This window comes from Penicillium digitatum, chromosome 3 (genome assembly GCF_016767815.1).
Source record: "Penicillium digitatum chromosome 3, complete sequence".
In the NCBI taxonomy this organism is placed as follows: Eukaryota; Fungi; Ascomycota; class Eurotiomycetes; order Eurotiales; family Aspergillaceae; genus Penicillium; species Penicillium digitatum.
The window spans coordinates 2,811,352-2,823,165 of NC_089386.1; the positions used below are offsets into that span (position 1 = coordinate 2,811,352).

Genomic DNA, 11,814 nt, shown 5'->3' on the forward strand with positions numbered 1-11,814 from the left:
AACTGAGACTCTGACCTTACAAAAGGAACCTTTACATCGTGAACCTCGCAATAAATGACTTCGGGAGATAATCTTCCTCGAATTGTACCTCGGGAGGGTCTTTAGAAACTTCTCCGTATGGTCTCCTATGTTGTGGGTGATCTCTAGTCTCCTAAGCGAGTTTGAAGAAAGGTTTCAACTTAATTGTGCCCTTCTACCATGTTTGAAATTGATGGATAGTATCAATAAGTCGTATCGATGACTATCGACAAACAAAGAGCTAAAACAAACTCATGGTTGTGAAGATATTGAAATCTCATCTACCATGTGTTTTGGGGTGGCCGGCTCGCTTGTGAAAAACGCAAGTTAGATAGTTTCATGGTCATCTTGAAAAAGGATCTGGAATTTACTGCATATAACAAGCTTTGTTATGGGAACTAACTGACAACCAGACTATCCTGCTAGAATTGATTCAAGTGCCCTATACAATCGAATTGGATGCTATGACATTCGAAAATCCCTGCACCGTCGGAAAGCGGACAAACCTCGACAACTCAGAGCTACACTAGAAGACCGAGGTACATGGCTGGTGTAAAGGTTGAAATGAGCCGGTAGGATATGTTATACATTAGGAAGTATCAATACAATGAATACAACACAGTTAGTACAATTATTCTACAACCCCCACTCTCCCATTCAGACCTGACCACGGACCACTCGATTGTTTCTCAATCTGTGACCCACCTCTTGACATCTCTCTCGCGGAGCGAGCATTGAAGGCCCAGGAATCAGACCCATTTCGGTTCTCCTGACCCTGCAGCATGACCTCATCGAGGTCTTGATTGAGGGTCCTACATACATCAGCCAGGGTTTGTCGAGCGTCCTGCGCAACCTCAGTACTCAATGCGATCTTTTGCTGAACAAATTCTCGCTCATTGGCAGCTGCAGCGTTAGAAGCAAATGCCCATGCCTCAGCAAGATCAACAACCTCATCCGGGGTCTGATCTGATCTCTGGGTCTGGATTCGCGAGCTGAGAGCACTAGCCCGCGACTGGCGGGCGGGAGTAGGGTATTCGGGGAGTAAGTGGGATTCATCGCTCAGACGATTGAGAGCGCGGAGGGTCGTGGACTTTTCTTTTGAGAGCAAGCCTGATAAATAGGATTTCTGGAGAGCTAACGACTTTTCACTCTTCAATAGCGGGACCAGATTTTCGTTTGTGTATGATAGGACGTCGATTGGGTTGGGTGGTAGCATCTCTGGCATGGCGAGTTCATTCTTGTTGGTTGTCCGTGACGGAGGCTTCTGGAGCACATTGACTGGCTGACAAGCTCTGGATGCGGCGTCGAGGAGATCTCGCCGGGCTTGTAGATATGCAGCATATTGCTCTGTAATTTGCCTCTTGCGATTCTCTAGCCCCCGCTGGGCCTCCCTGGTTTCCTCCGGATGAAGTTCTTGGGGCAGACTTTCATCCAGATCCCCTTGACCAACCAGCCGTTCCTCCACCCATTGTACTAGCTCGTCCCGGGTCGTTTGCAAGGCTTGCACTTTGGCATTTGGAGTCTCAGCTCGGGGATCATGCTGTGCTTTGGCTTTCTCAAATAATTGCTTTTGGCGGTCCAATTGAGTCCTCGCGCGGACAACTGCTCTCTCAAGGTTATGTAACAATTCATCCAAGTCCGTTTCGGTGCCCATGCGCCCCGCCTCTGCATCTACCTCCGGCAATGGAATTTGATCCCCATCATTGACAATGTCCTCGAAGCTTCGCGCATCGCGCGGTTTAGATTCCTCAAGATAATTCCGAAACACCTGCAGCTTGGAATGGCGGCGTCGATCGCGCAGGAGGGCAAGGTATTCACGAAGTTCGGTGCCGGGCTCTTGCAGGTCCGGATTTTCAGAAGGTCGGTTCGGGGACGTCCTCTGGCGCCTTAACGAGGCGACATTCTCAGATACCAAGGCAAAATCTTTGCGGGCTGCAACATTGGCGGACAACGCTTTCAGATAATCCTTCCTCAGCCCAGGAAGGTCGGCAGGGAAACGTTTGACGCTGGCAACACCGTCGGTCAACGCACACAACGACAGGTGGGATTGAGCAAGATCTCTTGACTGATCGTCGAATTCGATAAATGAACGCAGATAAGACGTCAGCGCCTGGCGAATTCGAAGAGTTTCCTGGCGTGACTTGATGTAAGGAGCGAGCGGTTTCAGAATGGGTGGAATGTGGGTAGCGTCAGGGGGATTGAGTCGGGCCATCGTTTCATTGGGCGGGGGTTTGGAAGTGCCCAGGTCGCTATGCAAGCTAAGATATCTGGGGAGACAGGCTGAGACCCTGATAGGTCTAGGAAGACTTCACTTTCAAAATCCACAATCTCGTTTTGAAGTTGTTTACCCTCTTTCGTGGATCGCAGGCTTATGTAACACGCAGATCAAGGTCCCGAGGTCCCCGGGACCAAAGTGGAGCTTTTTTTTTGGTTTGCAGGAAAGTCCAGCATCTCCAGAGCTCTGATATGTTGAATATGATGATCTATGGGGGCTTTAAAGGAGGGTTGGAGATGCTGATCGACGGATTAAGCCTATTATCGCTCAATTTACTAGATTGCTTCAATTAAGACATCCAATATGCCTCAAAAGGGGCCTGACCACCATGTCAACTTCGCCCTCTCTCTCCGTTCATTTGTATCATTGCAAGGAGATTAACGAATGTGTTCATGAACTCTGTCATCAGACAGCTACTAAATCATCCCTTTAATGTGTCGGCTTTGTCCTATTGCCAAGTAGTGTAGATGTGTTCCTAAAGGCTGGAATGTCACCGTTTTATCTCCATAGCTACAATGTACAGGTACATCCAGTAGATGCAGATTACGTGCACGGCCCAATCCAAAAGCGACAAAGGATTCACATCTCACAGCAAGAGAGAAGCCCAAATTTCTGAGGTCGCTTCCTGCCTATTTCAAATCCCTTCTAGAAAGGATCAGGCCTTTGACCCCTCCATAACTGGTATGTTTCAAAAGTCTCTCTGGAATTGCATCAAGGGGTATTTTGATTCACAATTCCGGAAGCCTGACTGTTGCTAATTATTGATTCCAAGGCTGAAACATTTATAGTTCGATCGCCTTGACTTTCATGCCGACTGTAGGTACTGAAAAGCAAACTTACCAGTTATCTCATCCGAACATTCCTGACGGTCATGGCTTCCGACGTGAGCGCTGGTTCCAACTCTACTATGGCACAATCTCGTCCAACGACATCGGCACCTACTATGGCATCGCAGGCTCCAACACCCCGACAGCCAGTTCATGGTCCTCATATCTTTGCAGCACTCCCGCCCCCAGGGAGTCCACCACTCGGAACTGGCGATTATAGGATCACAAGAACTGTCCAGGGTAAGTCCCTAGTGGCAGGCGTCACTTTGACGAGCTCCTCGACTAACGGAACAAGGACCATTGCGCCATCCTCAGCCGCTGACGCCTTCGGACCTCCATTTAGTGCTTGAGAAAGAGCAAGAAGCGATGGTAAGTGGAATTTCAGAGCCCCGAAGTATGCCTACCCCTTAATCGCCAACGTATCAAAACTCCCCGCAGGTGAATCGATTGACCCGAGAACTATCTATTCTCCGCCAGCAGACAGCATCCGTGGCATCGACAACATCCTCCACCTCGACATTTAACGAGGCAGATGGCGCACGGGCATCGCCCACCCTCAGCAGCTCAGCCCCTTCTCACTCGGCGCGACGAAACCGGTCCAATTCGAGCCACAGTTCACATAGTTCAGCAAACCAGGGTCCACAGTCCGCAAGTGTCACTGGAATTGCTCCATCACGAGAGATCCTATATCGCCCGACCGACCATACTCGAACGGTTCGCAGTCGAGAGCCATCCGTCACATCTCGCCGACCCTCCATCGGGTCACTATCCTCGTTCTCCCACAACAACAACAGCGTCTACCCATACCGGAACTCGGCATCACAGAACCACCCAGGCTATTCACCTGGAAGCTCGCTGACGCGGTTTGAGGAGGCCACACACCACAGGCTGGAAGTAGAATACATGAAGCGGGAGAATGAACAGCTCAGGAGGCGCGTGCGGGATCTGGAGCAGACTTTAAAGAGACAAAGGGAGGGTTCTGCAAGTAAGGCTTCTGCCACACTGGCTGAAAAGATTCTTGATGCCTGATTTGACTCCCATCCCAACCCATATCATTCTGTTGCATAACCACCATAAAGGCAGAGCCCAAATTTTTCACATCGGGAGGTTTGCAGGCAAATTCATTCAATGAAATTCTATTTTTGACATGTGAAATGAGACAGCTCCATCAGAAATCAGGTAGCCCAATTAAACAGCTCAATAAAACAAGAAACCAGAAAGAAATTAGCTATGCGAGGCGGTGCAACAGCCCCGCCAATACGTCACCACGTCACTTGTGGCGCAGTAGGCCTCGTTAGATAAATAGTCGCATCCCACCGGGGAAATGGTGCGACGTGTAGATTTCTTTTGCAGGTTTCTTCTTTTCTCCATCTACCTAACATCATAATGTCTCACTCCACTGTCCACGTTTCTGGCATCTCGTCAACAACCTCCGAGAAGGAGGTTCGTGACTTCTTCAGCTTCTGGTAAATTGTCGCAGATCTTATTTTATCTGACAATACGCTAACTGACGCAGTGGAAAAATCGTCACTCTCTCTATCACTCCCGTCTCCGGGGAAGCCGATGCTCAAAAGTCTGCCGCTGTGACCTTTGAAAAGGAGGCGTAAGCTGCTACCCCGCACTCAGTTTCAACTTCATTTCCCGCATCCCGCACTCAGCCCATATGAAACCCCAAACTAACCCTATTTCTCAAAAAAAAAAAACAGCGCTGCCAAAACAGCCCTCCTCCTAGATCAGACCCAACTCGGTGCCTCTGCTGTACATGTCGAAGCAGTCCACAACATCGAAGACCTAGCTGGAGCTCAAGCCTCCGGTGCCGGCAGCGAGATCAAGGAAGAAGAGCACCACATCGCACAGGAAGACAAGCCCCGATCCCGCATCTTCGCAGAATACCTGGCACATGGGTACGTTGTGAGCGACCATGCGATCGAGAAGGCGATCGCGCTGGACCAGAAGCACGGAGTCTCGAGCCGCTTCACCTCGGCGCTCGCCAACTTCGATAAAAAGTACAATGCCACCGAGCGCGCTAAGGGCATCGATGATAGCTACAAGATCTCCACTAAGGCGGTTACTGGTTGGCGCGGTTTGAGCTCGTACTTCGAGAAGGCTCTGGAGCACCCTTCCGGCCAGAAGCTGCGTGACTTTTACGTTAAGACCGATAAGCAGGTGCGTGATATCCACGCCGAGGCTCGTCGTCTAGCGGATCTGAAGCAGGGTAAGACTGGGGAGGCCGAGACTGCTGCTACCTCTGCTGAGCCTGTTACTGTTCCTTCTCAGCCTGAAGCTGCTGTCGCGCCCACTGAGAAGTCTTAAGCGATCGGGATGAGGTCTGAAGTTAATACGGAGATGATTATTTGCGCTGGGCGTGTTTCCTTTGGGTCGACTGCTTTATCCTCTCCGTTTTTATGATGCTATTCCATGTCCATAGTTTTTTTTCCCCCCCACTCTGCCTGTGTAATAACCTTTGGGTCCTCTTGCTACCAAGCGAGCCTTTGATAATTATGGTTACTCAATAAGCAATGCAAAAGGACATAAAACTTGATATCACCCAAAGATTTTGTTCGTTTTTCTTAACTTTAAGTACATAGCTCAAAGGAACATATTTCTTTGAGCTCATTCTTCATGACATCAATATCCAAAATACGAAAACACAAGCACGTGCAAGAGATGCCCCATTTTAATGTTGTTTTCCCTTGGCGAACTTCTCCGCCTCAATCTTCTCCAGCGGATGTTCAGGGTTGCTCGTCAGAACATTGTTCTTAAAGTCCTCCGACGACTTATGCGAGAACTCGGGAGCTGGGTGTTTGCCGACATTGGTCTTGCCAGAGCCGGGAGTGTCCTGCTGCTGGGCGCCCGATTGATGCTCCGGAGGGGGAGATTGGCGGCCAGATAAGGGAGCAGACATTGTTGTGGATGCTGTGGAGTTGGAGACAATGTGCTACGGAGAGGGACAAGTGTGAGTATCTTAATTGAAGAGGGAAAATGACATGTAAGATGGGGATCCTGATACTGACCTTCAATTGATATATAGCCTTTACAGCCCTAGTGATGGATGATGTAGAGTATTTGCATTTCAAAACTGGAATCTAAAAAGAAACAGGTGCTCCTTTTATTCCTTTCTGGAAATCAACTGACATTAGCTAAACCGGTCATTGGGGTTCATCATGATGACGTTGTGGAGTGGCACTTGGAAGACGTGTCTCTATGCTCTACCGACGTACAACTACCAACTTTATATTTCAATAGTGTTGCACCCCATTATCTACAATAACTACATATGATTCTCGGGGTACAATCATCTTTACTTGCTAGTTGTACTACTAGGCTGTACAACCATAGATCCTGATAGGTGCATCGGTACTGGACTATTTCCTCAACTTCTTTGCTTTACAATAATAACATCTCTCAACTAGCATCCGTCTTATCTCACGGCTAGCTAGTCCCAGATATGGCCAATTGTCTATTGCTAACCATTGCATTGTTGTTCCACCTGCCCGGTGATGTAGCAATGGAATGGAAGATGGATGGAAAGACTTTTATAGCAAGAACGGACATCAAAAGACTTTTAAATCGCAAGTAAATCTAGAGCTTGCCTGCTCCTATAACATCAATTGATGCGGGTCTTCAAGTTGACATTTAAAAGAGAACCGTGCCGACGTCCGGATCTGATAATTGCCTCTGATTCAGATGACGTCATTCGACACGTTTGTTTTGACCTCACATCTTCTTCGCTCTAAACTCCTAGTCAGTCTTTCTCTACCTAAAAAAGAATTAAAATCAATTGGATATCTGCCTGTCTTGCTTTTTGCATAGCTAAAACAATGATTGTGATCAACAGAATGCGATTTTGCCTGGTTGAATGTACCTCACTCGTAGCAAAAGAAGCGGCTTTCATTGGTATGACGGGGCTATTCATCGTAGCGAAGAGCGCAGGAAAAATCTTCAGTGGAAGCCGGTGACTATTGGAGCTCAGGGACCATCAGAGCAGGTGCTACAGGAGTGCCTAGCTTCAATACAGCATCTTCGCGCACCTCAGGGGTTCGAACTTCGCAAAGTGAAAAAGTGCGGCTAGTGCCTGATTCCGGGTTGAATGATACAGTTTTTGTCATCACATCAGCTGCACAGCACCAGTAGATGAAGCAGTTCCTGGAGGTAGTGGAGTGCTGGCTCAGTGTGCTGATCAGCAAGGCCGGTTATTTCAGTCGCAACACATTGCGTGGCACGCTCCAGTGTCTACATGATATGGATACGGTATGCTTCATCACTTGCACTTGTTCCAATTCCTGGGCAATTAGGCGAGATAGACAACTCGATCTTCATCACCTATCCATTTTTGATAGTCCTCTGTACACTTGGGCCAACCGGCTTCTTTCCAAGCTAACCATCATCTCCAGTTCGAGCGCAGTGAGTTTGGGATTTATCCAGACGGGAGCTCCGATAATGGGCTGGCATGAAAGCATCGTGCCAGTGAGATTCGGCACTCAGAGCCTTCGGAACTCCCAAAAGGGTCTCAAGGGTGTTCCTCCAAAAATCAAAATCTGCAGCCACCTTGTTGGGGGAATTCATCTGTTGGATTTGGCGCCTTGTTGTGCGTCTTTCGAGACCTGTAGATACCTACGTGAGTGGGTTTGAAAACTTCGTGTACAACATAACAATGTGGAGTTATTCCGAGTCCACCTAAGTGGCTGGTATCTACGGCACTACAGGCTCCAGAACTGTTATCCAACATTCGTAGCATGGCTGATGTACTATATCATGAGGAAACAAGGGTGTCTTCAGGGGAATCTGTGCATCGAAAAAGATTAGAAGGAGGGTGAGGGGGAAATACCCTCGAGCGGAATGTCCACAGGTAGGACTTTTAAGAGTACATCAGCGAGAGCATGGCATGGAAAAGACATGACGAAAGAAACACGGAGGTACAGAGCAGATAGGACATGATCTAAAGAAGCAGGAAAGACATGAAAGGGGCATATGGTCTCGTGAGGAAAATGTGGAAATGGGGAAAGAAATAGAGACTAGACGGCCGAGGCATTGGAAATTCGAGGCTTTTTTTGGTTTTTCTCAATCCATCCCGGTATCGGTCTCTTAGTTGCCGTTGGCCTGCATGCCCGCGGCGGCGGCAGCTTCTGCGTTGGCAGCGGCGACCATGGCCTTGGCGTCGGCTTCGTGGAAGACGCCTTGAATGACCTGCTGTTCTTCGGGGCCGAGGACCTTGGTCAAACTCTCGTATAGCTGGGGCTGTTCTTGCTGAAGGCCTGGAGTTGAGATTAGCGGGTGATACGTAAAGGATCCGGGATGCTCTCGCAGAGATCACTTACTCAGCAGGACATGCTTGAACATGCCATATGGCTCAACCTTGTCCAGAGGGGTCTCCAGAAGGCTTTCCTCGTCCATGTCATCATCGTCATCATCGGCGTAGGAGCCGAACTTTTGTGCTTCCTGGTTGAGGAAGTCGAGGTAAGCGGCACTCTCGTCGGGGACATCGTCCTCCTCCAGAGCTGCTTCAACCTCGTTCTCGTCCCACTCAACATCTCCATCCCAGTCGTTTTCCTCGTCGTCCTCATCATCCTCGTCATCGAGGGTAAAGTCGGACTCCCTGGTAGCATCCTCACGTTCTGAATAATTTCTTAGCCTTAGGGGAACATGCCGGGGGGTTAGGGGAAACGTACGCTTGAGAGCAGCAGGCAGGGTCTGGAAGAGTCTAGTCACACCCTGCAAAAGTCTGGGCCATCCCTGCTGGACACTGACCGGAACATCGGCAGCCTTCAGAGTAAGCAGTGAGCTAATTGCGGCAATTGACAGCTTCTTATCGTGTACACGTCTGAAGTTGTCGATGTTGGCAAACCATGTGCTGAAGAACTTGTTGGTCCAGCCTTTGGCCTCCATAACTTGAAGACTGAGAGCTGAGTTGTAGTAGATGGCGTTGATGACCATCTCCATCAAGTGGATGCGGTACGATCTGGTGCTTGCCTCGCCGGCGTCGATGACTCGCATAGCCATCTCAATGAAAAGGGGAATATACTGGTCAATGTGACCCCGAAGGTTGAGCATCAGGGTCTCAGCAAGCTTGCACCCGCAGATGCGGTCAACGCCACCAACCTTCTCGTCAGAGAAGATGTCCTGCACCATACCGACCATAGCGTCGAGGTAGGCTGGGTTCTGAACCAGCATATCAGAGCCATAAGCGACATAGTTGTCAAGGGCGGGGAGCATGTCTGCACGCAGAATGGTCAATAGAATTTCAAATCGCGGGAACTGATGTAAAACACTTACCTTCGAGATACAGCTCTGCACCAGCTTTGAAGGTCTTGTGAATCAGCTCGAAAGCTTGCCACATGGACGGGGAAATGGTCTTGGATGCGAATGTGCAGCTATCAATGATCTCGAAAATTTCGTTATAGAGATCTTTAATTACCAATTAGGGCTGGACATCCACTTGATAGATTAAACAACTTACCATAAAGCTTGTTCTCCAGGGTGATGCTGATGACGGGCATCAAGATGGTCTCAAGGTGCAGAAGCACGTCAGGGGTGCTTTCGAGCGTGAGAATGAGGGTGCCAATAGTCTGCAACACACCCAGAGCGGTAATGCTCTTGTCGTCCAAGAAGTCGCCGTAGCCATCCTCGTCGCCACCCTTGGAAGCATTGCGCTCCAAAAGCTCACCAACAATACGCATGTAAGTATCGCGAAGCTGCTCGCTCAACGCCACAGCGAAGGGAGTAAGCTCAGCAGAGAAGACCTCAACAAAATCCTCCATAACGTTAGCCAGAGCATCCACATCGACCTCATTGGCCAACTTGAGAAGCTGCTGCATGATCTGTGGGATGTTCTGCTGCATCGATGTACGGATAATATCATGACGGATAAGAGGTTGCAGAGCAAGGGCGGCCTCGACTCGCACAGGAAGTTCAGAATCGGTCATGGACTCGAGGATGTTTCGGTAGATAACCATGAGGTTGTTCGGGTCTTTGAAGTCGAGCTGCTCGAACTTCTCCAAGGTGTCGCAAGCACGAGCACGGAGGAAGCCGTGAGGACTGCGGAATTCGGGGAAAACGTGACGGACAAAGAAGTATTCAACTTGATCGGCAATCGGGCTCTTCTTGCCCAGGATGACGGAAGCAAGCGATCCAATCATTCTCAAAGCACCTTCCTTCTCCCTGGGCTGCTTCTGCTCCTCCGGCTCAGACTCATACTTGCTAACAACACTATTCACGAATGTGAGAATCGCAAAAGTCTGCTTCTTGCGGTTCTTGGTGAGGGAAACCAGGAAGTTTGTGGCGGCAACGTCAGGAGCAGACACTTCCTCGTAGAAGTTCAATTTGCGGTGGAGATACTCAGATGGATCATCCTCGAACAGTTCAATGTCCTCGTCAGACTGACACAAGATCGGGAAAACGAAGTGGGCGATTAGGTTGTCCATGTGCGGCTTCAGGTGGTCCCACATAGCCTTGGGCTTGACACACTCCTCCATGAAGACCAAAGTATATGAAAGGGCGGAGTTGCTGAGCCATTGTGTCTTAGACACCCACTTGTCAATCTCTGTCAGGTATCCCTTGAGAATTTCGGGGGCGAAGGTGCTGATAAAGGTCTTCGCAAACGGTGTGTAGTCGGGGGTGGATGATTTCGTAATCGTAGTGGGGTTGCCATATCTGATGAACAGGCGGTTCAGGTTGGCGTATGACCACTTCTTGCATTTCCACCAGTGGTTCATCTCCCTCTCCTCCTTTGAATCACCCATGGAGCTCGCAGGGGGTGTCTTAGAGACAATACGCAGGAACAGTGTGCACCAGTCCACAGTCGCCTGATGGGTCTGTAGGCATGGAGAAAGCTCGAACTAAATTCGCATTAAGTCAGTATGAACGGCCTAGCCACGCGCAGACTAGAATCAGGATAACCGACGTAAATTGCGTGCTTGAAAGCCTTTACCACGATACGGAGCATCTCCGCAGCCTCCAAACTTTCCTCATCCACAAGCTTTGATCCTATGCTAAGCAGCTGGGGGAATGAAAGCTCCACGATCTTATCGAACTCCTCTCTTTTCTCACCGGCCTTAAATCTGTAAACCCGGCACACTGCCAAAAGACACTGCAGACCCGCATAGACCGTACTTGCGTCATTGGTACCGAGGAGCTGCAGAGTAAGATCCAAGAATCCAGGCCACTGCTCGGGGAAGTCGTTTTGGAGGATCTTCTGGAGGAGGGGAACCAGTTGATTGCGCACATTGGGAGGCGTCGAGGCCAGTGCAGGAATGAGTCTCTCCCTGAAACTGGGCTTCTCGGCATCAGGAATCGGCGTACGCTGCGGGCTATCTTCAACGGGGGCCCATCCACGTGTAATTCGGTTCTTCAGGTAAACACCAGCTGTAGGGAAAAGTTGGGGTCAGTAAGAGACAGAACTTCCTTCGCGAACCGATATAACACCCAGAAGCTTACCAGAAAGCTGGACTGCGTTGTTCTGCTCGCCCTGCAAGATATCCAAGAGTCCATTGATAAATCCGGGTTGCGTCTCGGCCTGGATACATCAACCATGTGTGAGCCTGACATTTAGTACCCCGCCAGTCGATCCAGCACATACATATTTCAAATCAAGCTCTGCTTGCCGGCGAATATCGGCATTCGCGTCTAGAGTAGACTGAATGCGATCTCGGAGGGCTGTGACATCCATCGCGCAACAATCCCCCAACACCAGAAAGT

The 11,814-nt window shown here is 49.5% G+C and overlaps 5 protein-coding genes across 5 annotated transcripts; 2 read left to right on the forward strand and 3 right to left on the reverse strand.

The window, feature by feature from the left end:
- Nucleotides 1-649: 649 nt before the first annotated feature.
- On the reverse strand, nucleotides 650-2,230 carry Pdw03_8550 (carbamoyl-phosphate synthase, mitochondrial precursor; the record flags this gene model as incomplete). The annotated part of the gene is made up of 1 exon (XM_014678200.1): nucleotides 650-2,230. The coding sequence occupies one exon, from the start codon at nucleotides 2,228-2,230 to the stop codon at nucleotides 650-652; it is 1,581 nt and encodes a 526-aa protein (XP_014533686.1).
- Nucleotides 2,231-3,164: 934 nt separating this feature from the next.
- Pdw03_8551 (Protein vip1) lies at nucleotides 3,165-4,149 on the forward strand (the record flags this gene model as incomplete). Its single annotated transcript, XM_066101999.1, has 3 exons — nucleotides 3,165-3,360; nucleotides 3,416-3,489; nucleotides 3,559-4,149. 3 exons carry the CDS (start codon nucleotides 3,165-3,167, stop codon nucleotides 4,147-4,149), a joined length of 861 nt encoding a protein of 286 aa, XP_065957082.1.
- A 357-nt stretch (nucleotides 4,150-4,506) lies between these two features.
- Pdw03_8552 (Actin cytoskeleton protein (VIP1), putative) lies at nucleotides 4,507-5,433 on the forward strand (the record flags this gene model as incomplete). Its single annotated transcript, XM_014678203.1, has 3 exons — nucleotides 4,507-4,586; nucleotides 4,637-4,723; nucleotides 4,827-5,433. The coding sequence occupies 3 exons, from the start codon at nucleotides 4,507-4,509 to the stop codon at nucleotides 5,431-5,433; spliced, it is 774 nt and encodes a 257-aa protein (XP_014533689.1).
- Nucleotides 5,434-5,797: 364 nt separating this feature from the next.
- On the reverse strand, nucleotides 5,798-6,273 carry Pdw03_8553 (DEAD/DEAH box RNA helicase (Ski2), putative; the record flags this gene model as incomplete). Its single annotated transcript, XM_014678204.2, has 3 exons — nucleotides 5,798-6,058; nucleotides 6,135-6,206; nucleotides 6,256-6,273. 3 exons carry the CDS (start codon nucleotides 6,271-6,273, stop codon nucleotides 5,798-5,800), a joined length of 351 nt encoding a protein of 116 aa, XP_014533690.2.
- A 1,932-nt stretch (nucleotides 6,274-8,205) lies between these two features.
- On the reverse strand, nucleotides 8,206-11,785 carry Pdw03_8554 (Armadillo-like helical; the record flags this gene model as incomplete). Its single annotated transcript, XM_066102000.1, has 8 exons — nucleotides 8,206-8,375; nucleotides 8,439-8,735; nucleotides 8,790-9,335; nucleotides 9,394-9,525; nucleotides 9,578-10,955; nucleotides 11,021-11,481; nucleotides 11,554-11,632; nucleotides 11,696-11,785. 8 exons carry the CDS (start codon nucleotides 11,783-11,785, stop codon nucleotides 8,206-8,208), a joined length of 3,153 nt encoding a protein of 1,050 aa, XP_065957083.1.
- Nucleotides 11,786-11,814: the final 29 nt, after the last annotated feature.